Source organism: Empidonax traillii, unplaced genomic scaffold, assembly GCF_003031625.1.
Source record: "Empidonax traillii isolate 1590-97213 ecotype Southwest subspecies unplaced genomic scaffold, ASM303162v1 scaffold992:size1346157, whole genome shotgun sequence".
In the NCBI taxonomy this organism is placed as follows: Eukaryota; Metazoa; Chordata; class Aves; order Passeriformes; family Tyrannidae; genus Empidonax; species Empidonax traillii.
The window spans coordinates 815,201-840,239 of record NW_020956185.1 but is presented as its reverse complement, the minus strand read 5'-3'; the positions used below and the strand labels follow the sequence as shown (position 1 = coordinate 840,239).

Here is a 25,039-nt window from a genome sequence, read left to right as displayed (position 1 = left end):
CAGCCCGGTGTCCCCCCCCGGCCCCGCCGTCCCCCGGCCGCGGCCCCGCCGAACCTGTGCCGCTCCGCACCGGCCCCTCGGATCGTGACATCACAGCCCGTTCCCACGACGACGGCCGTGACGTACACAGGGAGGGGGGGCCCGTGACGTCAGACAGCAGGAGGCGGCGAGAGCCGCTCACGGGCGCTCCGCGTGCACCCGCGCGACCGCCCCCCCCCCCGGCAAAAAACCGGGGCTTTTATTAAAAAAGCGCCACTTTGTAAGTGATAAAACAGAGGTTGGAGCATTCCCCCGATGACACCCTCCCACCTCCAACCCGCGTCCCCACCGTGACCGCCCCCGGAAGGGGGACACACCGAGTCCGAGTCCCAACATTGTCCTTTATTTATAAAAACAGGCATTTATAAAGAGCGGAGAGCGCGGGGAGGGGGGTGCGCGGGCAGCACGGTGGCCCCCCCTCCCCGCCGCCACCGGGGGTCCCGGGGGGTCCCGGGCGGCAGCTGCCGTTACGTGCGGGCGTTTCGCTCTGTCTCTGCCAGGCACTCCCTGACCAGCGCCCGGGCGTGGATGATCCCTGCGGGGAGAAGCACAGGGACACCCCATATCACCCTCCAGTCCCCCGCAGCGGGGCTGAGGGAGCCCCGCGAGGGGCAGAGCCCAGAGGTCCACCCGGTCCCGCCGCCGCCCGTACCCCGCTTCAGCCGCTCCATAGCGCTCTTGCTGCCGGCGTAGGTGGGCCGGATCTCCTTGCCCATCTCCTCGATGACCGAGAGCAGGTCCGTGTAGGTGCTCTGCGAGCCCTGCGCCCCGGGGGGCTTCATGGCCTGCGGGAACGGGGGCACACGGAGGCACGGCGGCGCTGGGGGCCGCCCTCGCAGCCGCCGCCCCCGGCCCCGCCGTCCCCGGCCCCGCGCCTCACCTGCACGTAGCCCATGGACGGCGGCCCGAAGTCATTGAAGAGCGGCCGGAAAGGGGCGGCGGCGCCGGGCACGGAGCCGGAGGGCGACGGGACACTCGTGGCTGCGGGAGACGGAGGGTCACGGCCGCAGCCCCCCGCCTCGGCACCCCCCGCACCGCGCCTCCGTCCCGCCCTGCCCCGGTGCCCGTCGGTGGCACCGGTCGCCCCCGTCCCCCCGCGGTCACCGGGGGGTCTCTCACCGGCGGACGGCGCCCCGGGCCCCGGCGGGGCGGGGCTGGCGCTGGCGGCTCCGGGGGTGGCGGGGGCGGGAGCGATGGGCTTGTAGGACATCCCCGACGGCCGCCCGCCGCTCCCGGGTGCCTGGAGCCCCGCGGCGGGGGTCGGTGTCCGGCCCCCGCGCTCGCCCCGCCGGTGGTAGCGCCGGTGCCCGCCTCTCTTCAGCTCAGCTCGGCCCCGCTCGGCCCGGCGAGACGCCGGGGAGCGGAGCGGAGCGCGGCGGCCCCGGTTCCCGGTGGCGCTGCGCTGGCCCGGCCCGACCCGGGGCTCTCCCCCCGCCGCCGCCGCTCGCGGTGATGACGCACGCGCGTCGCCCGTCACGCGCCCCGACGTCACCGCGCCCGCCGCGTGTGCGTGCGCCCGCCCACCCGCCTGTCACCGTGGAGACGCCCGGCGTCGGCCCCGCCCCCACCCGGTCACGTGACCGGCGGCCCCCCAGGAGTGAACCCCGGACCTGATCCCGGGGGGAACCCAGCCCTGATCCTGGAAGTGAACTCCAGGAGTGAATCCCGGCCCTGATCCCAGGAGTGAACTCCAGGGGGGAACCCTGGCTGGAACCCTGGGAGTGAAGCCCATCCCATATCCCAGGGTTTCCCTGTGACCGGCTCCACCGGCCTCCCGCCGTGCAGGGACCCCGTGCAGCCCTCCCAGCCCTGGGCCAGCAAAGATCTCCAGGGTTCCCTGGGGTCTCCTAAGAGACACAGTGAAGGTCCTGAGTGTTGGGGAACACGGGTGGATGGTGCGGTCATCAATAAATGCTCTAGAAACTCAACATAAAACACAACCCGAAAGTGTGCAGAGAGAGGTTTTTTTCATCTCCAAAGGGCAGAATTAACCCCAAAACTGCAGCCAGGAAGGGCACCCATGCCAGCCCTGCCTACAGCACACTGAGCCCCCTCCGCCTGGGAACATCTGATTCCAGGTTTCTCTCCTCGAAGGGGTCCCAGTGGGGCACTGAGGCCCCCAGGAGCATCCTCTGCACTGGGGGTGGCTGGAGCATCCCCAAGGGGCCACGCTGGCCTCGGAACTGGAGGGGTGGGTAAGTTAGGGGGAGGTCTTACCTCAAACCATGGTGACAGGGCAGGTTGTACTATGGGGTCAACATTAAACACAGCGTGGGGGAAGCCTAAGGGGCCTAGCATGGAATACAGGGAGGGAACAGAGGGTGGAGGGACAAGCAAGAAGAGAGGGTGCAGCTGGAGAAGACTGTGATGGTCTGAGTTTTGGGGTAAGGTTGAGGGGGGGAGTGGGATGGTGAAGGGAGGGAGCAGAGATGAGAGCGAGAGTGGCCGAAGCTCGTCCGAGTCTGTGCCGAAAAGGGTCCCAGCCTGGGCCCCGGCGCCTCCTGTCGAGGTCGGAGCTCGGCTTGGGAGCAGCCTGGTGCTCTCGGCCTCGCCCCAGGCTGGGGCGGCACGGCCCCAGCCCCTGCAGCCAGGAGGCCCTGCACAGCCCCCTCCTCGTCGTAAGGCACGGGGGGGCCCAGGTCCCACGTTGGCACACACCGCCCTCAGCGCGACATCATCCGCACGAACTCTGCCGGCAGGAAAGCACACCGGGAACATTTGCAGACAACCCTGGGACGCCCCCTGGCCCCTGCCCCCTGCCCTACCTTCGAAGTCCACCAGGCCGTCACCGTTGAGATCCACATCCTTGAGGATCTCGTCCACCTCGCGGTAGTTGAGCTGCTGCCCCAGCAGCTTGCGCATGGCCTCCCGCAGCTCCGCCATGCTGATCTGCCCGTCCCCGTTGGTGTCGAACTGCAGCACAGGGCCCGGTGCCACCGCTGCCCTCGGCATGCCAGCTGCCCCCCCCCCCCCCCCCCCCCCCCCCCCCCCCCCCCCCCCCCCGCCCCTCGCCTCACCGCACCTCACGGAAGGCGTCACGCAGCTCCTTGATCCCAATCATATCCGCTGTCTCTGCCAGCATCTTGGGGCCCATCAGCTCCACGAAATCATCAAAATCCACCTTGCCCCCAGCTGTGGTGGGAGGGGGGATGTCAGGCGGGGTGCCAGAGGTGGGCAGGGGTCGCACTCTGTGCCCCTCCCCCCCACGTACTGATCTGCTGGGACAGCTCGATGAGCTCCATCTCCGTGGGCATGTAGCCCATGGTCCGCATGCACTCGCCCAGGTCCTTGTAGCTGATGTAGCCGTCGTGGTCCTTGTCGAACTCCTGGAACGCCTGCTTCAGCTCTGGGGACATCACAGTGTCACCGCTGGCCGCCTGGCACCGCCACTTGCCCCCCCCACCCCGGGGCGGGAAGCCCTCCCCAGCAACTTACCTTCGATCTCCTCAGGCCGCAGCTCCCGGTCCTGGGGGAGAGAAAGCGGGAAGAGCCGAAGGAGGGGTCCTACTCCCAGGGATCCCGCAGGGATCCTGCCCTTACCCCCCCAAGGGGTGCGGGCCGCATGGCGAGGGGACAGGCACGTACCCGCTGGGTGATGGCGATGCTCTGCCGCAGGAAGATGCAGGCCGGCCCCACCAGCCCCTGCAGCACCGAGTATCCCTGCAGAGTGGGGGTCTGCGCCGGGTCCAGTGCATCCTCCGGGTCCCCTCCACCAGAGCCCGGGACGCCAGAGCGTGGCTTCCCGTCCTGCGGGCACAGCAGGCGTCAGTGGCGCGGGGGGACCGCGCTGGGACTCCCCCATCCCCCTGCTGCTGCCCCCACGGGCCGGCCAGGCCCGGCCGTACCTTGGGGAGCCGCCGCTCAGGGGTCTTGGTGCAGTTGCCCATGGCTGGGGGCTGCCCCCGCGCCGCAGGACATGCCTGGCCCGGGGGGGCCGGCTGGCGCAGACCGCGGGGCTGCCACCGGGGATTTGAGGTTTTTATGGAATATCTGGGGATATGCAGGGCAGGCGAGGGGGGGGGGGCGCCGCGCCCGCGCGCATAATCCTCCGGATTATTCCCCGCTCGGCCGCCCAGCTCCAGATGTGGGGAGCGGCCCAGCTGTTTCCCGGTCCCGCAGCCTCCCCGCGGGGGCACGCGGGGTCCCCGGTGCCCGCCGTGCCCCGGTCCTGTCCCCGCCGCCGGTTACCTGCCCGAGAGCGGGGGGCGGCCGGGGCCCCGGCTCCTCGGCGGCCCGCTGCCGCTCCGAGGGGGACGCAGCGCTACGGCTCCAGCGCCCCCGGCTCCCCGCGGGGCCGGGACCCCCGAGTCTCAGGGCCGGGCGGGATCGGCGGCCACCCCTCCTGCCGAGCCCATGAGGCCGGGGACCGGCCCGGAAGGCGGGGGGCGCGGGGCTGCCGGTGCCGCGCCTCTGCGACCCGCGAAAGAGGAAGAACATCCCGCCTGCTCCCTGCTCCTTCTCCCCACCGCGGGAGCCTGGCAGGGGGGGAAACCAGATCCCTCCGAACCGGCGCTCGCCCCTCGCAGGGACGAGGCCAGCGCTGTCCCGGGGCCCCGCCGCGTCGCCCAGGAGACCGGGTGCAGCGCGACGACCCCCCGGGGCGCGGGACGGGGGGAGTGGGGCTCCCGGGGGGACTCCGGGGGGGGTCCTGGGGGGTCTCCGGTTTCAGCGCCCGAAACCCGACCCGACACCGGGCGCGGGGCACGTGGTGGTGCGCGCCGTCCTGGCCACGCCCCCCCCCCCCCCGGGGGCCCCCCCCCCCCCCCCCCCCCCCCCCCCCCCCCCCCCCCCCCCCCCCCCCCCCCCCCCCCCCCCCCCCCCCCCCCCCCCCCCCCCCCGTGACCTCTCCCTAATGTCACCCGACGTGCTGCCCGGGATGACACGCCCCCTGTTTTTTTGACCACGCCTCCTTATTTACGACCACGCCCCCGGGCCGCTAACCGCGCCCCCGCTCCCGTGCCAATCATTGACGTCACTGTCGCGCCGCCGGCGCTGCCCGTGACGTCGCCGCGGGGGCGCCTGAAGGTGACGGTGGTCGGTCCCGGTGCCGATCCCGGTGCCGGTCCCGATCTCGGTGCCGTCCCGCCATGGCCGCCCGGCAGCTGCTGGCGCTGCGGCGCCTGCCCGCCGCCTCCTTCTCGGTGAGCGGGGAGCTCCAGGGCCGTCCGGGCTGGGTCCCGGTTGCTCCCGGTGCTGATCCCGCGTATCCCCGCAGACGGCGCCCAAGAAGACGCAGTTCGGGTCGCTGCGGGATGAGGACCGGATCTTCACCAACCTCTACGGGCGGCACGACTGGAGGTGAGCGGGCCCCGGGGGCGGCGGGCGCGGGCTCGTCGCCCCGCTGCCGGTGCCATGGTGCGCGGTGCCCGCAGGCTGCAGGGCGCCCTGCGCCGCGGAGACTGGTACAAGACCAAGGAGATCCTGCTCAAGGGCGTGGACTGGATCCTCGGCGAGATCAAGACCTCGGGGCTGCGGGGCCGCGGCGGCGCCGGGTTCCCCACCGGCCTCAAGTGGAGCTTCATGAACAAGCCCCCGGACGGCAGGTGAGAGGCGGGGGCCCGGGGCGGCGTCGGGAGCCCCTCGTGGCACCGGTCCCGGAGCTTTACCTGCCCCTAGGCCCAAGTACCTGGTGGTGAACGCAGACGAGGGTGAGCCGGGCACCTGCAAGGACCGGGAGATCATGCGGCACGACCCACACAAGCTGCTGGAGGGCTGCCTGGTGGCGGGGCGGGCCATGGGCGCCCGGGCCGCCTACATCTACATCCGGGGCGAGTTCTACAACGAGGCCTCCAACCTGCAGGTGAGGGGAGTGCCCCAAAAACACCCCCCCCAGCGCCCTGGCACCAGCGCAGGGGGTCCCTGCTCACCTGTTTCCCCCCCTGCAGGTGGCCATCCGTGAGGCGTACGAGGCCGGGCTGCTGGGAGCCGATGCCTGCGGGTCGGGATACGCCTTCGACGTGTTCGTGGTACGCGGGGCCGGCGCCTACATCTGCGGGGAGGAGACGGCGCTCATCGAGTCCATCGAGGGCAAGCAGGGCAAGCCCCGCCTCAAGCCGCCCTTCCCCGCGGACGTGGGTACGGCCCCAGAGCTCCATCCCTAATTCTCGGCTGCCATCCCAAACCAGGTGTCCCCGGGGGTGCCAACACCGCATCCATTGGGAGCTCCCAGTGTTGAAACACTCTATGAATAGAGTCACAGACTGGTTGGAGTGAGAAGGGACTTAAAGGATCATCCCATTCCCATCCCCTGCCACGAGCAGGGACACCTCTCACTAGACCAGGTTGCTCCAGGCTGGCCTCGGACGCTTCCAGGGATGCGGCAACCACAGCTTCCCTGGGAAATCCATCCCAGGGCCTTCTCCACCCTCCCAGGGAAAAACTCTCTCCTTCCCTTTCCCAGGTGTGTTTGGCTGCCCCACCACGGTGGCCAACGTGGAGACGGTGTCGGTGGCCCCCACGATCTGCCGGCGTGGAGGCGCCTGGTTCGCCAGCTTTGGCCGGGAGCGGAACTCGGGCACCAAGCTCTTCAACATCTCGGGGCACGTGAACACGCCTTGCACGGTGGAGGAGGAGATGTCGGTGCCGCTGAAGGAGCTCATTGAGAAGCACGCTGGTGAGTGCTGGGGCTGGGCCGCACCGCGCTGGGGCCAGGCTGGACTGGCTGCTCCTCACCCCTCTCTTCACAGGGGGTGTCCGCGGGGGCTGGGACAACCTGCTGGCTGTGATCCCGGGAGGCTCCTCCACGCCCCTGCTGCCCAAGTCGGTGTGCGAGACGGTGCTGATGGACTTCGATTCCCTGGTGCAGGCGCAGAGCGGGCTGGGCACAGCCGCTGTCATCGTCATGGATAAATCTGTAAGGGACTGGCCCCCTGCCCGGACCCCCAGCCCCTCACCCTCCCCTCCCTCACCTCACCCTCCTCTCCTTCCCCAGACGGACATCATCAAGGCCATTGCCCGCCTCATCGAGTTCTACAAGCATGAGAGCTGTGGGCAGTGCACCCCCTGCCGGGAAGGTGAGCCTTGGGGGGGTGCTGTGAGGGTGAGGGGTTGCCCAGCACGGAGCCCTGACCCCTCCCTGCCCTGCAGGCGTGGACTGGATGAACAAGGTGATGGCGCGGTTCGTGCGGGGCGACGCGCAGGCAGCCGAGATCGACGCGCTCTGGGAGATCAGCAAGCAGATCGAGGGGCACACCATCTGCGCCCTGGGCGACGGCGCCGCCTGGCCCGTGCAGGTGGGGGGGCCAGGGGGAGGCCCTGGGGGGGCCCACCAGCCCACCTGCCCCGGTAACCGGCTCCTTTGCTCCTTCAGGGCCTCATCCGGCACTTCCGCCCCGAGCTGGAGGAGAGGATGCGGCGCTTCGGGGAGGCCAAAGCCCGTGCGGCGTCAGCGTAAGGATGCAGGACCACCAGCACCTTTTCCTGCCTGGAAGGGGGTTCTGGGCTTCTGGCAGCAGTTTGGGAGAGTTCTGTGGAGGGGCCTCAATAAACGCTGCTGCACTCATGGGCTCCGTGACAGACACAAAATGGTGGAAAGGGACTGATGGGGGGGCTGTGGAAGGGATCCCCAGGGATTGTGGGGTCTGGGTACCCCAGAGTGGAGATCCCAGCTTTCTGTGAGGCTCCACAGCCCCTGCCTGGGACTGGGCAGAGGCAGTGGCTGTGGGGGGATCACATGGACACAACTCTTTGGGGACCCATGCTCCCTGTCCCTGCCATGGTGTCCCCAGAACACCTCCTGCTCTACCAGTGCCAGGGGACAGCTGTCCTGGCCACGCTCCATGACTCGGAGCCCGGGGCAGTTCCAAACATGGCTTTTACTGAATCACAGTGTGCGACGTCACCGGTGGCTTCTGTGCCCCAGAGCCACCCCCTGCCCCTTCCTCCCTCAGGCCTCGGGTTTCCGGGGTGGCACGTGGGTCTTCCTGCGGTACTGGCCAGGCAGCAGCAGCTCCAGGGTGAGCTCGGTGACGATAGCTGTGAGCCCCCACACCCTGTGGGGGCCATTCAGGAACACGGGCAGGGTGTACCCGTAGCCGGTGGCCGTGCGGAAGTGAGTGTAGCCCTGGTTCTCCTCCCGAAGCAGGTGAGCCAGGGGCAGGGTGAACACCTCCTCCACCTGCTGGCACATGGAGTGAGGAGGTGTCACTGTGGTGACACGCTCAGTGACACCAGGAAAGGGCTGCAGGCCCCAGGGAGGGGTCACCCACCTCGTCGGGGTTGGGGGTCAGTGTCAAGGCCTCCAGCGGCCCCAGGTTTGCCACGACAGGCGCCACGGTCATTCCTTGCTGGAGGGTGTGTCAAGGGAGGGATGGGGTGATCACCCCCTCTCTGAAGGTGCTACCTGTGTGTCTTGACCCCCCTGCACCCAACCCAAATCCCCACCACGAGTGTGTCACCCAAACCCTCCCTTCACCTGCAGCCACTGCCCTGTGTCCCTGTCACCCTGAATCCCCAGAACTCCTGTCACCTGTGTCCCTGCTGACTTGTCCGTATCATGTGTAATCCCTGTCACTTGTGTCCCCGTCAAACCAAGCCCATTACACGTCCCTGCTGCCTAGTCCCTGTCATTCTGAACCCATCACCCATGTCCATGTTAACCCAAGTCCCCTATCACACATGACCCAGCTGCCTGTCCCTGTCACCTGTAACCCCTGTGACACCTGTGTCCCTGCTGCCTTGTCCCTGTCACTTAAAATCCCTCCTCTGCGTCCCTGCTTCTGTGTTCCCATAACCCTTGCCCCTGTCATCTTGAACCCATCCCCCGTGGCCCTGACACTCTGTCCCCGTCACCCTCGACCCCGTCACGGATTTCCTGCTCTTGCCCTTATGTCCTTGTCCCCTCCGCGCCCTTGTCCCGCCCCCGCGCCCCCGGTACCCGGTCGGGCAGGGTCCGCAGCTGTCCCCACACGCTGGCTGCTGCCACCGCCACCCCCAGCTCCTCCCGCGTCTCCCGCAGCGCCGTGGCCACCGCGTCCGCGTCCGCCGGGTCCCGCCGCCCGCCGGGGAAGCTGCGGGAGGGATCGGGGTGGGCTCAGGGCCGGCCCAGCCCCGGCGCCCGCTCCCCCCGCCGGTACCTGACGTCGCCGCTGTGGGGGCCGCCGAGGCGGCGGGAGCGGAGCGTGTAGAGCAGCGCGGGGCGGCCGCGCACCGAGCACAGCGGCACCAGCACCGCGGCCGCGGCCGCCGCGCCCCCCGCGCCCCGCGCCGCCAGCCGCGCCCGGCACCGCCGCTCGCTGCCGCCGCTCAGCACATCCCCGGCGTCCGCGGCCCCGGCGGTACCGGCACCGCCCGGGCCCGCCATGGCGCCGGCACGGGGATGGGGAGGGAGCGACCGGCTCCGCCTCCCCCTGCCGAGCCCGCCCCCGGCCGCCCCGGGACGGGGAACGGCCCCGCGGGTGCGCGACAGCCCCGCCCGGCGTGCGACAACCTCCTCCCGGTGGGACGCGGCCCCCGCCAGGTACGGAACCCACCCGCCGGCTTTGCGATGCCCCTGCCAGGCTTGCGACCCTCTTGCTGGGTGTGCGACGGCCGCCGCCTGTGCGAGGTCCCCTGCCAGGTGTGCAAATCCCTGCTCCGGCCGTGCAACAGCCCCCACCAGGTGTGCAACAACCCCGCCAGGTGTGCGACCCCCGTCACAGCTTTACACGCACCCCCGAGTGTGCAAACCTCGCACCAGAGTGTGAAACTCTCACCTCTCCCTGCTCCGCGGGCTCTGCAGTGACCCCTCCAGGTGTCCAAAAACCCATTCCAGGCGTACACTTCCAAACCCTTCCAACCCCACCAAGTGTACCTTTCCTCCCCTTTTCACAGCCCCCACATGCCACCACATCCTTGCTGTCCCCCTGTGCCTGGGAGTGCCAGGACTCAGCCCTCGATGTCCTACCTGGAGAACACCTGGAGTGAGCGAGGGGAAACCGAGGCCCCCCACGACACCTGCACAGCCCATCTGAGCACAGATGGTTATTTGTAAGGGGGTGACAATACCAGGTGCTGTTACCTCACAGGGGAGTTTCCCCTGGGTAAAGAGCCTCAGTAGTATCTGAGGCTGGGAAAAAGGCTCCTGGACAAAATCAGGGAATGCTGGAGACCTGCCAGCACCGCTTCCTGGGAGACCCTCATGGACAAAGACTCTCACACCTGCACTTTCAGCTCTCAGCAGGAAATGATTTTTAAAAAAATGTATAGAAATCATCATTCTCCATGATTCTTCGCTTCCGGAGCCCAGCATCAGCTCCACAATCCCGCTCCCGCCTCTGGAATCAGCGGAACCTCCGCTCGTCCCACACGTATCGTTTCCCCACCGGCACCTTGCGGAAGAACAGGCTGTTCCCTCGGCTCATGTTGCCCTGGAAAGGGAAAATGACCATGGATGGGCCATATGAGATCTGGTGTGGCCCCCCTCAAACCCCGCACGGCTCCCACCCAGCTCCTTGCCACATTCCAGTGTATCCTGGTGCATCCCGGCTCCAGCACTTACCTCCCTGTGCAGCTGGCTCCAGCAATCCAGCCAGGAGGAGTAGGTGGGTGCATAGGGAAGGAGACCTCCAGCCAGCCTGGGGAAGGGAGGGGAGACCCACCGGGAATGACTCCCACAGGGAATCATTCCCACCCGGGTAGGTGGGATCCATCCCCTCCGCAGCTCCACACTGGGTTGAACCCCAAAAGCTTTGCCGCCCCAATCAAAGAGGGATCAACCCTGTGGAGAGCTGGAAACACCTTTTCCATGTGGGAATTTCAGAAAGGTGCTGATCCAGGCAGAGGGACAAGGATGTCCCTGGGATTGGGGACTCACCCACAGTTGTTCACGGCCATGAGGTTGGACACCAGGACGAAGGGATAGGTGAGCATGCTGGCGAAGAACTGCAAGGAAAAGCAGGGATAACAGGATGTTCACTCTTCCCTCTGTGTGGGAAGAACTAGCCCCTAGAGATCCCTTGGGAACTGTGCCCCAGGGAGGGAGCCTGCTCCTGCCACCTCCACAGGGTGACACATGTCCTCCACAGAGCATCCCCTGGCCTGAGAGCTGATCCAGCTGATCACAGCCTGGCTCCATGCCCATCGTGGAAGCTTCAGGATTTTGGGAGCACACCATTCCCTAGGGAAAGGATCGAATTCCCACCCGCACTGTACTCACCCCAGTGACTGCCTGGGAGTAGCTCTTCATCTCAGCCATAGTGGAGACCTGTGGAAGGAGCAGAGGCACCTGAATCCCCCCACAAGAGGGTCATGGCCCCCTGGACCACCCCTGGAGGTTCCCCCTGTCTACCCTGGATCCCGGATTCCATACCCCGTTCTCCAGCGCGTATGTGTTGATGAGGTAGGCCAGCATGTTGCAGAGCCACAGGGACAAGATATCACCAAGGAGCCGTGGGATGAGGCCGCTGGAAGGGAAGGAACAGCAGGAATGTTGGCTGAGGGTTGGGGTGTGGCCATGCAGAGAGCTGGGAACAGCTCCTTTGGGATGGTGGGGGAGGGCTGTTACCACAGCAGGTGGGTGACAGGGGCACAGCCACCCCCGGGGGTGGGGAATGCTTGGATGGGTGATCCAGAAGGGACACAGGAGCTGCTGGAGGGACCAGAATGCTCTCGGGAACAGCCACCACACCTTCGCATCAGCGTCACCCCCCCCACGCCCCTCCCTCCCTCCCCCGGCACTCACGCGAAGAATCCCAGGATTCCCTCTTCCCGGTAGATCGTGGTGAAGGCGCTTAGTGTCCCACTGGGAAGGGAGGGAAGAAGAGGGATGAGCTGGGGGGGAACCCTGGGATCCCCACCCCCCCTCCGAGGGCTCCCGGGCTGTACCTGTACTTGGTCTCGCGGCCGATGAACTGCACCATGCAGCGCAGGGTGATCACTGTGGGGACATGGGGACATGGCAGGCACAGGGGGCACCTGGCCCACCCTCCTTGCCCCGCCCCCGGCATCAGGGGACACCTACCGTGGAAGGGGTGGGTGATGAGGGTGGCAGCGGAGCGGGCAACCATCTCGCGGGAGGTCTGGGGACAAAGGTGGTGTCAGTGGGAGGGGCTGGGGCCAGGACAGCCCAGAGCTGCTGCCCTGCTCCTGCTCCTCACCTCCTTCAGCACCTGCTCCAGCGACGACACCGAATCCTTCTTGCTGGCTCCGGGCTGGGAGGGAGGCAGGGTCAGGGGGGATCCACCCGCCATCCATTTGGCAGGTCCCGGCCCTCCCTCCGGAGCTTTCCGGGAGCAGGGTAGGGTGGGAAGCGGGGAGGGAAACCACGGATGGGGAAGGGAGGGATGGAGGGGAGGAACAGAGAAATGGAGAGAGGAAGAAAGGAGAAGGGAGGGACGGGGAAATCGGGAGGCAAGGAGGGAAGGAAGATTCCCTCCCGGCAAGCCCCTCCGCACCCACCTCAGCCTGCTCGGCCTCCTGGTAGTGCTGTGGAGCAAAAGGCAGGCTCAGCACCGCCGCGGGGTCCCGGTGTCCCCGTCCCCGGCGGCAGAGCCCCCCCGGCTCCCCCCAACCGCGCCGGTACCTGCACCACTTTGCTGTGCACCACGGTGCCGATGGCGCTGGAGCACAGCCGCGGGGCCAGGCCCTTGAAGAGTCCCGCTCTCCCGTCCACCTTCACGATGTGCTTGGCTGGGGACACCGGGGACCGTCAGCCCCGGGGGGACCCCACGGCGGCCCCGCCGGGGCGGCCCCACCGGGGCGGACTCACCGTAGGAGAAGAGGCCGGGCAGCTGGTACACCTGGCGGCCGAAGATGTTCCTCCCCAGGGTGGGCGGCAGCGGCTCGTAGCCCACCTGCGGCGGGGACAGGCGGCTGCACCCCACCGCGGCCGGTACCGAGCCCCCGCACCCCCCGCCCGCCCAGCCCTTACCTGCACCAGCACCTTCACGTACATGAGCGGCTGCGAGAGCACGGTGAGCCCCGAGCCCAGCAGCACCTGCGAGGCCGCGTCCGCCATGGTGCCGCCCCGGCGTCACGGCACAGAAGGACACGGCCGCCGCCGCTTCCGCTTCCGCCTCTTCCGGTACGGCCGCCGCCGCCGTGACACGGGCCCGGCCGCCAGGGGGCGCCGCGGGGACGCGGCGGAGTCGCCATGGCAACACCCGGGGCGCCGCGGCGGCATTGCCATGGCAACGGGGCCCGCGGGGACACCGCGGTGACAGGGCCGAGGAGACACCGGCGGGGCCCAGGGCCAGGTGCCAGCAACCTCTGGGACGCCCGCGGGGACGCTGCAATTAGAACAGGCGTCAGCAGGCCTGGGCACTGGGACAAGGGTGGGTCCCAGCAGGGGCTCTGCTCTGACACCAGGAAGGGTGCAGTTGGAGTGGGGACATCCCTCCAAGGCAAGGCAGTGACAAGGAGAGGTACCCCAGATGCTGTGCTTGGGTGTTGTGGGGGGCTGCTGGCTCCTGCCCAGGACCCCGCTGCCCACCAGGGCCGGTGCTGCCTGTGGGGCAGAGGGGATGCTGCCCAGAGATGTCCCCCATGGACACGGGGGTCTCTTCCCTGCTCATCTTCTGGCCTTGAGGGGAGCAGCACTGCAGCTGGAGGGCAGGGGGGCAGGAGGGGACAACCACTGCAGCTAGGGCTCACCTGGGCAGCAACCAGGGAAGTGGATGTGGACAAAGCTGCTGAATGGCTCCAGGACTGGCCCCCCACCAAAGCCCCTGGTGCTCCCACCCCTCCCCTCTCCAGGGGTGGAGAGCTCTGGGAGCCAGGACACGGCCACCACTCTGTCCCCAGGCTGGAGTGTTCAGGGGGTGGTGGTGACACAAGGGCAGGACCCAGCAATTGGCCTTGTTGACGCTCACACTGTTAGCCTCAGCCGATGGATCCAGCCTGTCCAGATCCCTCTGCAGAGCTTCCTGCCCTCCGGCAGGTCCACATCCTACCCAAGTCAGTGTCACCCATGAATTCACTGAGAGGACCCCTGATCCCCTCATCCTGAATATCCTGGATTACAAGGGTCTCATTCTGCCCCCACCATGCCCCCCGCACCAGTGCACCAGTCACCACCCGCCCCTCGCACGATCAACCAGCTGGCCCTTCCCAAACTGCTACAATTTATTGGACAACGGTAAAGGGATCTGTACATCTGTAAAAAAAAAAAGAGAAGAGCTTGGTGTGTGGCACCACGTGCCTCAGGTGCTCGAGGCTGTTTTCCTCCGCTTGAGCCGCGCGCGCCAGTCCTCGGGCAGCGCCTCGAAGTTGGCGTTCCTCTCCGCCATGCCACTGCGGGACAGAGCAGGGGGTCAGCACCGCAGGGCCCTGCCATGGATCCCCCCCGCTTCACAGGGCACACGAGGTGCTGGTCCCAGGGTCCGTACCTCATCAGCTGCTGCTGCTTCCACTCCTCAATGCGCCGCTGCGCTGTGGTCTCCCGGTCCTCCTCGCTGGAGCTGGAGTTCTCCTCCTCATCCAGCTCCCGCTGGATACTCTGCCACTTCTTCACCAGCGACGGCATCTTCGTCTTGCCCTTCTTGCCCTGCGCCGTAAGAGCAGCCCCGGTGAGCGTGGCTGGAGAGGGAGAAGAGGGGGAGTGGCGCCGGCAAGGGCCCACCCAAGCCACCTACCTTGTCCTTGCGCCCCTTCCTCGGCTTCTCCTTGTCTGGTGGCGGGGGGGCCTTGGGGGCAGGCGGCGGGGGTGTCTGTGGGGGTGGTGGGGGTGGCGGCTGCTCAGTGGCAGGCAGGGCTGCCCGTGCTGGGGCGGGCTGCGTGGCAGCCGCGGTGCCCAGGCTGACGGGAGTGGCGCACTCCGAGTATCCCATCACGGAAGGCGCGGCGGGAGCCGTCACGCCCAGGTAGCTGGACTGCAGCCCCAGTGCCGTGGGCTGGGGGCTGGCGTGGCCCGGGGCCATGCGGAGGTTGGGGCGGCCCTGGATGTCGCTCTGGAGGCGCTGGCGGGGCCGCAGGGAGGCCAAGGGCATGGCTGATGGCTGGTACTTGCTGGTAGCCATCAGGGGCTGGCTGTAGATGACGGGGCAGCTGCCGATGGTGGCCGTGCGCTGCATCAGTCCCGGGCTCATCTCCACAGCTTTCCTCTTCTGCGGCTTGGCTGAGAGCAGTGGAGCCGGGCTCGGTTCGACGGCACTCTAGAAGAGAGCACTGGGGTGAGTGCTGAGCCAGAAACACCATTACACAGCCCCTTCCCAGATTCCTGCCCTCTGGGATCAGCAGAGCCATGGTTTGGCAGCTCACCTGGCTGCTGCTGGCAGCGGGGCGCACCAGAGACTTTAAGGGAGCATCCTCCTCTGTTCCTGGGGCAGGTGGCTCCTCACCCCCCTCATCTTCCATCTCCACTTCCTGGATCTCCCCATCTTCTCCAGGTGGTGGGGGTGGTGGTGGGGGCGGCGGTGGCGAGTCTGGGGGAGGCGGAGGCGGCGGAGGCATTTCCAAAGGCAAGGGAGGTTGGAGGACCGGGACAGAGGACTGAAGCAGAGTCCAAAATGGAGTGAGCGGCATGAGAGACGTAGCAGGAGCTTGGCCTGAGAAGGATTCTTTACAAAGGGAGCCTGAAGAACACATTGACATGGGCTTGAACGCTCGGGCTCCTGACTGTGCCACCTGCTCCTGCCCGCGCTCTTGCTCGGGCCACCGGCTCTACCTCCGGCAGCCGGGACACTGGGACAGCTGGGATGGTTAAGGCACCGCCATCGGTAACTGCTCTTCCCCAACACACCCCCCTTTGGGGCCAGGACCCTCCCAACCACCTCCCAGTCCCGCCATGGTCGTACCTGCAGGGCGCTCGGCGGGCTCCTCAGTGCGCTCTCCTTTGTCTTTGGGGGGGGGTTTAGGAGGACCGTCGGGTTTTCTGTCGGCACTTCGCTGTCCCTCCTCTTCGTCCTCCCCGTCGGGGAACTCCCATTGCGACTCTCCCGAGCGCTCGTTAACATAGAAATAGCGTCTATGCTCCCTAGATCACAAGAAAGAGAAGGAGGCTTCAGCTTCCCTTCTCCGCCCCCGACACTCCAGGTGGGCCTGCCCACGACAGCGGTGCGCTCTCGCAGGGGAGACCCTCGTGCAGCGGGGCTGCTGCTCTCCCAAACGCGACAAACAACTTTGAGGACAGAGGCAGGAGAGGCCCGAGCCGACTCGCTCAAAGCTATTTGCCCTGGCTGGCTGCGGGACGTCGCCCTGAGCCCCCCGCCCCGAGGGAGGGGAGGGCCGGGAACGCCGGCGACGTCTCGCTAAGCATCGGGACTTTCAGCACGGCCTTGGCTGAAAGTCACCCTCCGAGAAGAGGCACCGGGGAACAGCCCAATGGAGGGAAGCGGCTGCCCCCCTACCCCGTGGTGCGCGGAGGTTTTTATGATACTCTTGGTGTCAAACACACAGTGAATGCTAGAGAGAGGGAGCGGATCTGGGAGCTGAAAAACAAAAGAGCAAAGATTTCAAACAAAGGAAAATTAATCAAGAAAGCCAAATAGACAAAGAAATGTTTGGGTCTGACCTGCTGGCAGGAGACAGAAATCTTGTTCTTCATTCCGTCGGTGAGTTGAAGTTTGTCCTTTGGCAGAGCTGTTGGTCAGAAGAGTTGATCCAGAGATCCTGCAAAGTTCACAGAGCTCTCGCATGCGCGACCCCCCAGGCCCGCCCTCCACAGCGCTTGACACTCGCGAGAGGGACAACCAGCTCTGTCCGTCAGGGAATCAGCTCCGTCGCAAAGCACTGGGCACTCCGTTTGGATCCTCCCGTTTTGGTGGCCGGCCCAAACTCTGCGAGTGCCGGATGTTTCTCTGCCTGCCCAGCACTAACAGAAGCTGCTCTCAGTTCTGCCAGAGGGACGGCGCCAGCGTCGTTCGGGTGGTTGATGGTCACAAATCATGTCTGAGATGTCAGAGATGAAAGGTGAGAAAGGAGGAGAGCGCGTACCTGTCCCAGTGGCAGGACCAGCCTTTAGGGGTGGCGTTTATTTCGTATTGTTTAAGCTGTTCGGCTGCGTCTTGGAGTTTGCGTTTGAGGTAGTTTCCATTGAGAGCACCTTCTCGCCAGTCTGCAATGCGGGTCTAGAGGGCAAGAACCGGGGGAAGCCGGTGAGGTGGGCTGGGAGCGGCCACAGGGGGGACGGGACTCGAGGATTGGGAGGCTCCCTTCCAACATGGGACACCGGGGGCCAGGAGGGGGGACACCCCGCCTGGGCATGAAGCCATGCTCTCCCCCCGCCGAGGAAGGGAGGGCCCTGCGCGGCGAGGAGCCACGAGGTTCACGCAGCACCGGCGCTCGGACGGCGGATTGCATCCGATCCGCTCCGGAACACGAGGCCGGAGCGGGGGGCGAAGGCTTGGTTACCTCTGTCTGCAACAGCAACATGTGGAAGTTGGAGATAGATTGTCTGTTGATGCCCAGGAACTCCAATTTACTAGTCAGAGTATTTGCCAGCTCTCCGATCTGAAACTGCCAGGAGAAAGGGCAGAGTCAAAAGCCGCCCTCCGGGAGCGGCACCGGGCGGCTGCGGTCCCGAGGCTCCCAGGAAACGCCGCTCGGGACCACCGGCAGCCTCTCAGCCCGGTGGGACTGGGACGTGCCACCCTGGCCCTGTGTGCCTGTCACCCCCTCTGTTACATCCTGCACCCCAGGGACAGGGCAGTGTGGGGAAGCCAGGTGACACCTCCTCCACAGACCGTGCCCAAATCCACGCAGGAGGACAGCAGGGACTCGGGTTGCTCTAGTACTCTGGAGTTACAGAAGAGCCATCGCCACGGCAGAAAGCGTAAAATCTAAGAATGTTTCCCAAATAAATGGGCTGGATGGCAGGATGATATTCCAGGCTCTATAAATCATTGCTTTCCAGAGGAACTAGCTGGAAAACACCAGAAAGGGATAACAGCAGCTATGTGAAAACTCAGGTCAGCCCACGGTGACCACAGTTACTCAACCCGAGCGTCCCATGGGAGGGAAACCTCCAATGTGGGGACACGGGGATCTCCCTGGGTCCATCTCCCTGACTGGGGGCACTGCATGGAAGCAGCCATGAGTCAGAAAGGAATGAGGAGCAGGAACAGGGATGCCTGCAAGGGGCATTGCCACTGCTTTAAGAAGGGCTCTGAAAATGTCTATTTTTAGGTCCATTCCTCAGAAAAGGCTTAGGAATGTCCACAAAGCCAGCAAGGCAGCATCTGTTCCCAGAGAGGGGACAGGCCAGACAGACAAGCCCTAGAGAAGCCTGAGGTTGGGATATGAATTCCCATGTTAACATGGCTCCAGAGAAGCCAGGGAAGATCTCGGAGCAGAGAGTGACTTGGCAGCAGCGGCCCCGGCGCAGCTCCTGTAACCAGAGAGGTTATCCCGACCCGATGAGCAAACGGTACCGGTTACCCAGGGAGCTGGCATTCCTCCAACAGCTCTAAGGGAATCCTGCATGGAAAAGCACCACGGGGTCTGTCACTGCACCCGCCGGGACCAGGAGGACAGGGGACAGTGCAGGGGACCAGCGAGCCCAGCCCTGCCACAGGCTTTTGTTATTTTAATTTAAATGAAATGATTAAAAGATCAGGTCTCACACGGATGCTGCACTGAGGGAGACTCAGTTTTGTGCTGGGAACATCACACTGCAAAACCTTTGAAGAGTTTTTTATGGGAGAAATGTGGAATTTTTCACAAGGACAGCACCAAAGCCCTTCCCTTTCGCACCAGTAAAATGATTAAGTGGTGTGAAATGAGGTCAGGGATGGGCAACTCTCACTGCAGGTTCCACCCAGGCTCCACCACGAGCTGATGATTCCCCATCTGCCACAGTGAGGTGACAACATTCCTCAAAGCCACTCCGGAGCCAAATTTTATGCTGCAGGAGATCTCAGGGTAATGAACGACCAGGGAATCATCCAAAGGACAAATGGGAAAGTTCTCCCCTACTGCTCTGCCATGCTGCCCCAGAGCCTGGAGCTCTGCTACGGATCAGGGAATGATTGTGGTGCAGCCAAAGGAGCAAACCGAGGCTCGGGAAAGAAAGTATCAGCAGGATGCTGCAGATAGAAACCCCCAGGGCCTCCCCGGTTTGCCTCTACAAGTAATGCCGGGCGAAGGGCAGAGCGGTACCGTCAGCCTCCAGAAACGGAGAGAGTACGGACGAGGAGTCTTCAGCCTGGAAACGGGACGACTGACCGGGCCAGAGACTGGAATATCGTTATTGGTGAAAACAAAGTCAAGATCAAAGTGGTTGTTCTCTGTCACGACAACACCCAGGGCTCAGTCTTTGCCCCCCCACACCCTCCTTTTATCCAAGCTTTTGCTGCTGGATCCTGCTGGAGACAGGATATTGTCCCAGTCCTGCACAGCCCTTCCTTCACAAGCTGTTCCCATTGTCACGCCAGGATCTGAGCTTTAAGAGCTTCATCTGGGTCAAAGCCAGAGCCCAAAGCTCTGGTGTTCCCAGGGAGGATGTGGCTAGGGAAGCCAGTGTGTCCCTTGTCCCTGCTGAATGCTGAGGACCCATCACAACCCTCACCTCACCGACACACACCTCTGATTCTCCATACCTTTAGGTCCTGCTCCTCCTCTTCCATTTTTGGAGCCCCTTGGGATTTTGCTTTTTCCTGGGGCTCCTCAGATTCTGCCTCTTTGTCTGAGCTCTGATCAGCTGCTTCCACGCTCGGGGCTGCAGGAGAAGGAAGGACAGGTCAGTCAGTCCTTGTCCCACCACCACCCCAGTGGTGCTGGCACCTGGCTGGACTCTGCTCGGAGCCAAAGCCAACATGGGAAAGGGTGGGGAAAGAGCTGGGACTTCTTTTCCATCATAGCCAGTGACAAGATGCTGAAATTAAAAAGGAGAAATGATCACTGCTCTGTGTTTTAGTGGTGGGGCCCTTCCAGAAGGACAACACAGGGAGGAGTGGAGCTGCTACAGCACAAAGCAGGAAGGAAGATCAGCCTGGAATACAAGGCATCTCAAAATCTATCACTTTAATAATTGGTCAGTAAAAGATATGGGGTATTAAGTAAGTTAATTATCAAAGACTGAAGAGCTCCCAAAAAATTGTCAAGACCAGAGGGTTTTGCCTCCGGATGACTAATTCACTGTCCAAGTGACAAATTCCAGGGAGGGAAGTTTGTGACAGAATCCCAAAGCCCCCAGGGGAAAGAAACCCCAATTCCCAGTGTGTGTGTCCTGATGCTGGAAAGCTGGAGACTTCCCTAAATCACCCTCCTGCAGCAAGGTGTTCAATTTAAACCGGTTGTTTTGGAGTGACAGCTTCCTGTTCCTCAGGTTAAGAAGGGGGAAATGGGAACAACTGGCTTCAGGGATGCTTGGAAAGCCCTCGGGTAAAACCACTCCTTGGAGCCACTATGGAAAAATGACATCACTGACTTAGTGCCAGAGATGTCACCCAGCTCACGCCCCTGCCTGAAGCAGAGGCACCTTAGGGAATGGGGCAAGCACCAACACAGCCTGCTCTAGGCCCTTTTGTACCAGTTCTTCCTTGGAAAAGCAGTTTAATTCAGCTTGCTGTGCTGCAGGCAGTTGGCCTGAAGCCTCATGCTGGGAAGGGACTGGCATGTCTGGAGAAAAGGAGGCTCAGGGGGGACCTTCTCACTCCCCACATCTCCCTGATAGGAGAGGGGAGCCAGGTGGGGATTGGGCTCTGCTCCCAGGGAACAAGTGATAGGACAAGAGGAAACGGCCTCAGGCTATGCCAGGGGAGATTTAAGTTGGGTATCAGGGAAAATTTCTCCATGGAAAGGGCTGTCTAGCCCTGGCACAGCTGTCCAGGGCAGTGGTGGAGTCCCCATCCCTGGAGGGATTTAAAAGCCACGTGGATGTGGCACTTGGGGACATGGTCAGTGATGAACTTGGCAGCCTTGAGGGAACAGCTGGACTCCATGATCTCAGAGGGTTTTTCCAACCTGAACAATTCCATGATCCTACAGTCTAGAAGTCCCAGGGCTGCTGGGCACAGGGTGTTCTTTTAACTGCAGCTGGTGCATTTTAGGAAGCACAGCTCTGGAGGGTCTGACAGGAACATGAAGAGTGGTTGTGAGCAACTGATAAATCCACACACAGTTAGAATGGATCCAGGAGTACCTTGCCATGGAGGCTGGAGTTACATTCTCCACACATGAAGTGTGGAGCCCAAGCGGCTCTGGGGACACCTCAGCTGTCTGGAATTTGGCGATTGTTACCAGGCAGTTCAGAAACTGAACTTCGAAAGAGGAAGGTGACAGTTCCCAGCGTGCCACAGGTTGGATTTGTGATGTTGAGAGGAAGTGGAAGGCAGTGGGATGCGAGGCAGCTATTATCCACGTCCCTTCTCCCAACAAACCACTGAATGAGGGCACTCTCCTGCTTATGTGATTAACGAGGATAAAGGAGAGAATGCGACAGAGAACAGCTTGTCCCGGTGAGGCTGGGCTGTGACAGTAGTGACAGCCACCCCTCGGCCTGACCCCACACGTACCTCACGGCCCTTCCCGGCTCTGCTCCGTAGGTCTTCGGGGAAAGGAGACCCCCCGCTCCTCCCTCCGAAGGGAGCCTTTCCAATTACCTGCTTCTCCCACTTCTGGGCTCTCCCGGCCCGTTTTGCTGGAGCCTCGGCTGGCAGACTCGGGGCTGGCGGCTCCCCCCAGCAGTTTCCATTTCCCTCTCTTGGAGGCCAGCCTGCGGGATGCATCCTGCGAGGCCGACTGGCTCCTGTCGGACAGCGGGCTAGAACCTGAGACGCTGCCATCGCCTTCCTCCAAGGCACGCAGTTCTGCCTGCCAGGACAGGACAGCCCGGTTTATTCCCAGTAATAACACGGCTGCTGCCTGTGCAGTTTCACTTCTAGGACAAACGTCCACCCTTACCTTCTTCCTTTCCAGCACCATCTCCAGCTCAAGCGTGTCCTGCTCCTCCTCCTCCTCCTCCTCGGCGCTCTCCCCCGACTGCACCACACTGCACAGATCCTCCTGCCCCGTGTCTTCCAGCGGGTCCCTGCTGGGCTCTGGCTCCTCGGGGACAGCCGGCGCCTCTTCTGCTTTCGCCTCCTCTTCCGGAGGTGGCTCGACCTCCTCCTTGCAGATCACCTTCCTCCTCCAGCGCTCCTCTTCCTCCTTCACCACGTCGGGCAGGAGCGGGGCCAGGAGGGCTGCAGCCACGCCCTTCCTCTCCTCCTCGCTGTTGGAGAGGGCCTGCACGCCCTCGTTCACTTCCTGTGGGATGAGCTCTGCCTGAGCTTTCCGGCAGCCACCAGAGGAAGGAGCCTGCGCTGCTGGGGCCCCTCTTGGGGCTGCTTAATAGAGAGGAGCGACCCACCCGCTTCCAAGGAAGCCCAAGGAGGTGCCTACAAGCCCTAGGACAAGCAGAACCCGCCTGACTGACCTTCTTCACCTCCCGCTTGCCGAGGCTGGTCCCGCGGCCGGCGCTGCCCGGGGCCCCCTTCTCCTGCGGGAACGGCTCGGTGGCTGCCACAAAGCTGCCGTTGGCACCTGCAACGGTGCTGCTGAGGGAGCAGAGAGGGAATTAAGTGTGGGATTGGGACAACATCCCACGGAGCAACATCCCAGGCATCTCACCCACCTGTGCTGGTAGTGCTGCAGGCCCTGGACTTGCGTCGCCAGGTACTGCGGCAGCTCCCAGGTCACCTCGTTGCTCTGGGTGTTCCAGTAGTAGTAGCAGCCGGTGTTCTCATCCCACACTTCCTGCCAGTCACCCATCTCCAGCTCTCCCACTGCCAGGGAGGGGGGGACAAGGACAGCCCGTTAGGCCCTTCCCCCGGTGACACCTGCCTGTCCCCGCTCCCTGTGGGGATGGGAAGGGTTCTCACCTCCGGCCAGCGAGCACTGGGTGTCGTACTGCCACTCCGGGGCCGGCGCTGCGCCCGCTCCATTGGCTGTGCCTGCGGACGGGCCCGTACCTGAGTCCTTCGGCTCCGGCCGGGGGGGTGTGGGTGGGGGTGCAGAGGAGGAAGAGGAGGAGGAGGCAGTGGTGGGCTCTGTGGGCTGTGGGGGAGCTGTGATAGCATCGATCTCCTGCAAAAACATCCCACCACAGGCTTCGAACACCAGGCCAAATCAAAGCACTTACACAAAAGGTCACAAAACTCCCTTCCTCCCAAAAAGACCCCCTGGCCCTCCCTGGAGCGGCACTCACAGCCAGGAAGTTGGCCAGGGTGCTGTCAATGTCGGTGGAATTGCTGCCATTGGCATCCATGGAACGGGTCGGCTTTTCCACGTTCTCGCCTTCCTCATCATCACTGTCAGCGTAGGCTCCCAGAAGACACAGACCTCCTGGAGAAGGGAAGATTGAATCCTCAGGGGGAACCTTCCTGCTGCCACAGGGAATTGGATCTGACCCCTCACTCTCTGCTCTGGTGGTCCCACTGTCAGCCCATGGGGAATAGGTCCCATGGAAGCAGCAGGGTTGGCTTCTGGGGATGGGCACCCCCTTCCCGTGAGCATTCCGGGGATAGACACCACTACACCCTCTTCCAAACAGCCACAGGGGCATATGCCAACTCCCAAAACTGTGAGGGACCAACTCCTGAACACAGGGGAGCAGGAAATACCCTCCACGTCGAAAAGAACTCGATATTAGAAGGGAAAAATCAAATCCCCACCCAAGAAAAAAAGACTCGGGGGCGGGGGGTCGGAATCCCACAAAAACAGAAACCCTCCATTTTTTATCATTATGCATCGGGGGCCGCTCCACTCCCAAATCCAGGGATTTGATATTTTGCGGGGAGGGGGGTTTAATCCCACGTTTCCACCCATGGTACTCTCTTACCTGTGGCCTTGACGGCGGCGGGCGCGGGGGGTGGCGGGTTGGGCGGGTTGCGTGGGGGCTCCGCCACCGCCTCGGGCTCATCTGCGGGAAAGAAGCGTCAGTCCCGGGGGGCTTCCGGGATGGTGGGAGGGAGGGCGCGGGGAGGGCGGCGCGGGGCTCCCCGGGCTCCCGCCCGCGCTAGGCCGCGCCAGGCCAGGCCGCGCCGCGCCAACAAAGCGCGCCCCCCTCCACCGCCCGCGACCGCCTTACCCGGTTCGGAGCCCGATTCCACCCCGTCGCCTGCGGGTCCCGCGGCCTCGTCGCGGCGCGGCGCGGGCGGTGAGAGCTGCAGGATGGGCCGGCGGCCGGGCGCGGCCCGCGGCTTCTTCCCCATGGCGGCGGCGGCGCCTCGGGCTGCGGCCGCGCTGGTGACGTCAGAGGGAGGGGCGGGGCCAGATGTGGACACGCCCCCCCCCGGGCGGAGACAGCGGGGGCGGGACCGGCGGTGTCCGGGCCTGTAGGGTGGGGACAGGGTGGGAATAGCGCCCCTTCCCGCCCGGGGAACGGGGACAGGGTGGGAATAGCGCCCCTTCCCGCCCGGGGAACGGGGACAGGGTGGGAATAGCGCCCCTTCCCGCCCGGGGAACAGAGACAGGGTGGGAATAGCGCCCCTTCCCGCCCGGGGAACAGGGATAGAAGTGGGAATAGCGCCCCTTCCCGCTCGGGGAACAGGGATAGAAGTGGGAATAGTGCCCCTTCCTCCCTGTGGAGGGGGGATAAGCATGGATTTAGTGCCCCTTCCTGCCCTATAGAAGGGGGAGGGACGAGAGTTTAATGCCCACTCCTGACCTATAGCCCCCTCCTGCCCTGTAAGACAGGGCTGTCCTTGCATTTATAGCCCCTTCCTGCCCTAGGGCTGCCCTTCAATGTACAGCCCAATGCCACCCTTGACCCTGTAAGCACATCCTATCCCATAGCCCTGTCCTGCCCTATAGCACAGACTGCTCTTGAGTCTATAGCCTCATGCTGCACTCCAGGGTTCTGGCCCCATCCCATCCTACATCATAATCCTATAGCTTTTCCAGGGGGTTACAGCCCCTTCTTACCCTATACCGCCCCCCTCTCTTGAGTTATATCCATTGGGGATAGAGCTCCCTCTCTCCTGGGCCCTACAGCTCCATCCTGCCCTATATCCTGGCCCTAGAGCAAGGGCTGTAGGGAGAGGTCTGGAGAGAAAAGCTTTACACCCTCCCCTTTTCCCACCCCGCCCCAATGCACACCTGGAATAACACTTCCATTTTATTAAAGTTCATCCAAAAACATACCAATAAATAAAAGAAGTTCCCA

At 64.2% G+C, this 25,039-nt stretch overlaps 8 protein-coding genes across 9 annotated transcripts in view; 1 reads left to right on the top strand and 7 right to left on the bottom strand.

The window, feature by feature from the left end:
• PITPNM1 (phosphatidylinositol transfer protein membrane associated 1) overlaps nucleotides 1-82 on the bottom strand; it is an 11,386-nt gene extending 11,304 nt beyond the window's left edge. The window contains exon 1 of the mRNA XM_027903710.1: nucleotides 55-82. The gene's annotated coding sequence lies outside the window, so the exon portion shown is untranslated. The remainder of the gene's footprint in view (nucleotides 1-54) is intronic.
• Nucleotides 83-360: 278 nt separating this feature from the next.
• CDK2AP2 (cyclin dependent kinase 2 associated protein 2) lies at nucleotides 361-1,476 on the bottom strand. 2 transcript variants are annotated; one of them, XM_027903775.1, is made up of 4 exons: nucleotides 1,144-1,476; nucleotides 920-1,020; nucleotides 692-824; nucleotides 361-574 (listed from the first exon to the last, which is right to left on the bottom strand). In XM_027903775.1, exons 1-4 carry the CDS (start codon nucleotides 1,247-1,249, stop codon nucleotides 507-509), a joined length of 408 nt encoding a protein of 135 aa, XP_027759576.1. In that variant the 5' UTR covers nucleotides 1,250-1,476; the 3' UTR covers nucleotides 361-506. The 2 variants fall into 2 exon arrangements, with proteins under 2 accessions (XP_027759576.1, XP_027759577.1); XM_027903776.1 differs by having other exon boundaries at nucleotides 1,159-1,476.
• A 762-nt stretch (nucleotides 1,477-2,238) lies between these two features.
• On the bottom strand, nucleotides 2,239-4,106 carry CABP2 (calcium binding protein 2). The gene is made up of 7 exons (XM_027903763.1): nucleotides 3,885-4,106; nucleotides 3,625-3,786; nucleotides 3,475-3,505; nucleotides 3,251-3,385; nucleotides 3,062-3,171; nucleotides 2,805-2,952; nucleotides 2,239-2,728 (listed from the first exon to the last, which is right to left on the bottom strand). Exons 1-7 carry the CDS (start codon nucleotides 3,924-3,926, stop codon nucleotides 2,703-2,705), a joined length of 654 nt encoding a protein of 217 aa, XP_027759564.1. The 5' UTR covers nucleotides 3,927-4,106; the 3' UTR covers nucleotides 2,239-2,702.
• A 957-nt stretch (nucleotides 4,107-5,063) lies between these two features.
• On the top strand, nucleotides 5,064-7,547 carry NDUFV1 (NADH:ubiquinone oxidoreductase core subunit V1). Its single transcript, XM_027903743.1, has 10 exons — nucleotides 5,064-5,180; nucleotides 5,255-5,337; nucleotides 5,412-5,582; nucleotides 5,656-5,839; nucleotides 5,925-6,114; nucleotides 6,440-6,652; nucleotides 6,726-6,892; nucleotides 6,971-7,052; nucleotides 7,126-7,271; nucleotides 7,349-7,547. The coding sequence occupies exons 1-10, from the start codon at nucleotides 5,127-5,129 to the stop codon at nucleotides 7,430-7,432; spliced, it is 1,374 nt and encodes a 457-aa protein (XP_027759544.1). The 5' UTR covers nucleotides 5,064-5,126; the 3' UTR covers nucleotides 7,433-7,547.
• A 287-nt stretch (nucleotides 7,548-7,834) lies between these two features.
• NUDT8 (nudix hydrolase 8) lies at nucleotides 7,835-9,354 on the bottom strand. Its single transcript, XM_027903774.1, has 4 exons — nucleotides 9,264-9,354; nucleotides 8,915-9,047; nucleotides 8,247-8,324; nucleotides 7,835-8,155 (listed from the first exon to the last, which is right to left on the bottom strand). The coding sequence occupies exons 1-4, from the start codon at nucleotides 9,338-9,340 to the stop codon at nucleotides 7,925-7,927; spliced, it is 519 nt and encodes a 172-aa protein (XP_027759575.1). The 5' UTR covers nucleotides 9,341-9,354; the 3' UTR covers nucleotides 7,835-7,924.
• An 828-nt stretch (nucleotides 9,355-10,182) lies between these two features.
• Nucleotides 10,183-13,033, bottom strand: MTCH2 (mitochondrial carrier 2). The gene is made up of 13 exons (XM_027903752.1): nucleotides 12,887-13,033; nucleotides 12,725-12,809; nucleotides 12,539-12,645; nucleotides 12,415-12,441; nucleotides 12,114-12,167; nucleotides 11,978-12,035; nucleotides 11,842-11,893; nucleotides 11,699-11,758; nucleotides 11,327-11,420; nucleotides 11,174-11,221; nucleotides 10,832-10,899; nucleotides 10,517-10,592; nucleotides 10,183-10,385 (listed from the first exon to the last, which is right to left on the bottom strand). Exons 1-13 carry the CDS (start codon nucleotides 12,971-12,973, stop codon nucleotides 10,299-10,301), a joined length of 903 nt encoding a protein of 300 aa, XP_027759553.1. The 5' UTR covers nucleotides 12,974-13,033; the 3' UTR covers nucleotides 10,183-10,298.
• A 1,024-nt stretch (nucleotides 13,034-14,057) lies between these two features.
• FNBP4 (formin binding protein 4) lies at nucleotides 14,058-24,086 on the bottom strand. Its single transcript, XM_027903795.1, has 16 exons — nucleotides 23,963-24,086; nucleotides 23,714-23,794; nucleotides 23,081-23,217; nucleotides 22,755-22,959; nucleotides 22,508-22,658; nucleotides 22,310-22,430; nucleotides 21,796-22,140; nucleotides 21,495-21,705; nucleotides 19,491-19,609; nucleotides 17,305-17,409; nucleotides 16,888-17,021; nucleotides 15,750-15,928; nucleotides 15,214-15,527; nucleotides 14,589-15,107; nucleotides 14,343-14,500; nucleotides 14,058-14,247 (listed from the first exon to the last, which is right to left on the bottom strand). The coding sequence occupies exons 1-16, from the start codon at nucleotides 24,084-24,086 to the stop codon at nucleotides 14,157-14,159; spliced, it is 2,994 nt and encodes a 997-aa protein (XP_027759596.1). The 3' UTR covers nucleotides 14,058-14,156.
• The window catches only part of NUP160 (nucleoporin 160), a 29,881-nt gene continuing 22,235 nt past the window's right edge, over nucleotides 17,394-25,039 (bottom strand). Inside the window, exon 34 of the mRNA XM_027903709.1 lies at nucleotides 17,394-17,403. The gene's annotated coding sequence lies outside the window, so the exon portion shown is untranslated. The remainder of the gene's footprint in view (nucleotides 17,404-25,039) is intronic.

What these genes read in the sequence shown, in the direction of transcription:
- CABP2 (XM_027903763.1), bottom strand. Translation starts at nt 3,926, where the DNA reads ATGGGCAACTGCACCAAGACCCCTGAGCGGCGGCTCCCCAAG. An exon ending in CTGAGCGGCGGCTCCCCAAG is followed by an intron (nt 3,787 to 3,884) that starts GTACGGCCGGGC and finishes CTGTGCCCGCAG; the next exon opens with GACGGGAAGCCACGCTCTGG. An exon ending in CGGCCTGGTGGACTTCGAAG is followed by an intron (nt 2,729 to 2,804) that starts GTAGGGCAGGGG and finishes TCCTGCCGGCAG; the next exon opens with AGTTCGTGCGGATGATGTCG.
- MTCH2 (XM_027903752.1), bottom strand. Translation starts at nt 12,973, where the DNA reads ATGGCGGACGCGGCCTCGCAGGTGCTGCTGGGCTCGGGGCTCACCGTG. An exon ending in CATCACCCACCCCTTCCACG is followed by an intron (nt 11,894 to 11,977) that starts GTAGGTGTCCCC and finishes ATGTCCCCACAG; the next exon opens with TGATCACCCTGCGCTGCATG. An exon ending in GGAGCCAGCTGCACAGGGAG is followed by an intron (nt 10,386 to 10,516) that starts GTAAGTGCTGGA and finishes TTCCCTTTCCAG; the next exon opens with GGCAACATGAGCCGAGGGAA.
- FNBP4 (XM_027903795.1), bottom strand. Translation starts at nt 24,086, where the DNA reads ATGGGGAAGAAGCCGCGGGCCGCGCCCGGCCGCCGGCCCATCCTGCAG. An exon ending in GGAATCGGGCTCCGAACCGG is followed by an intron (nt 23,795 to 23,962) that starts GTAAGGCGGTCG and finishes TCTTTCCCGCAG; the next exon opens with ATGAGCCCGAGGCGGTGGCG. An exon ending in CTGCAGCACTACCAGCACAG is followed by an intron (nt 22,431 to 22,507) that starts GTGGGTGAGATG and finishes CTGCTCCCTCAG; the next exon opens with CAGCACCGTTGCAGGTGCCA.
- CDK2AP2 (XM_027903775.1), bottom strand. Translation starts at nt 1,249, where the DNA reads ATGTCCTACAAGCCCATCGCTCCCGCCCCCGCCACCCCCGGAGCCGCC. An exon ending in CGTCCATGGGCTACGTGCAG is followed by an intron (nt 825 to 919) that starts GTGAGGCGCGGG and finishes CCGTTCCCGCAG; the next exon opens with GCCATGAAGCCCCCCGGGGC. An exon ending in TATGGAGCGGCTGAAGCGGG is followed by an intron (nt 575 to 691) that starts GTACGGGCGGCG and finishes TTCTCCCCGCAG; the next exon opens with GGATCATCCACGCCCGGGCG.
- NDUFV1 (XM_027903743.1), top strand. Translation starts at nt 5,127, where the DNA reads ATGGCCGCCCGGCAGCTGCTGGCGCTGCGGCGCCTGCCCGCCGCCTCC. An exon ending in AACAAGCCCCCGGACGGCAG is followed by an intron (nt 5,583 to 5,655) that starts GTGAGAGGCGGG and finishes ACCTGCCCCTAG; the next exon opens with GCCCAAGTACCTGGTGGTGA. An exon ending in GCGCCGCCTGGCCCGTGCAG is followed by an intron (nt 7,272 to 7,348) that starts GTGGGGGGGCCA and finishes TTGCTCCTTCAG; the next exon opens with GGCCTCATCCGGCACTTCCG.
- NUDT8 (XM_027903774.1), bottom strand. Translation starts at nt 9,340, where the DNA reads ATGGCGGGCCCGGGCGGTGCCGGTACCGCCGGGGCCGCGGACGCCGGG. An exon ending in AGCGGCGGCAGCGAGCGGCG is followed by an intron (nt 9,048 to 9,263) that starts GTGCCGGGCGCG and finishes TCCCTCCCGCAG; the next exon opens with CTTCCCCGGCGGGCGGCGGG. An exon ending in TGCGGACCCTGCCCGACCGG is followed by an intron (nt 8,325 to 8,914) that starts GTACCGGGGGCG and finishes CACACCCTCCAG; the next exon opens with CAAGGAATGACCGTGGCGCC.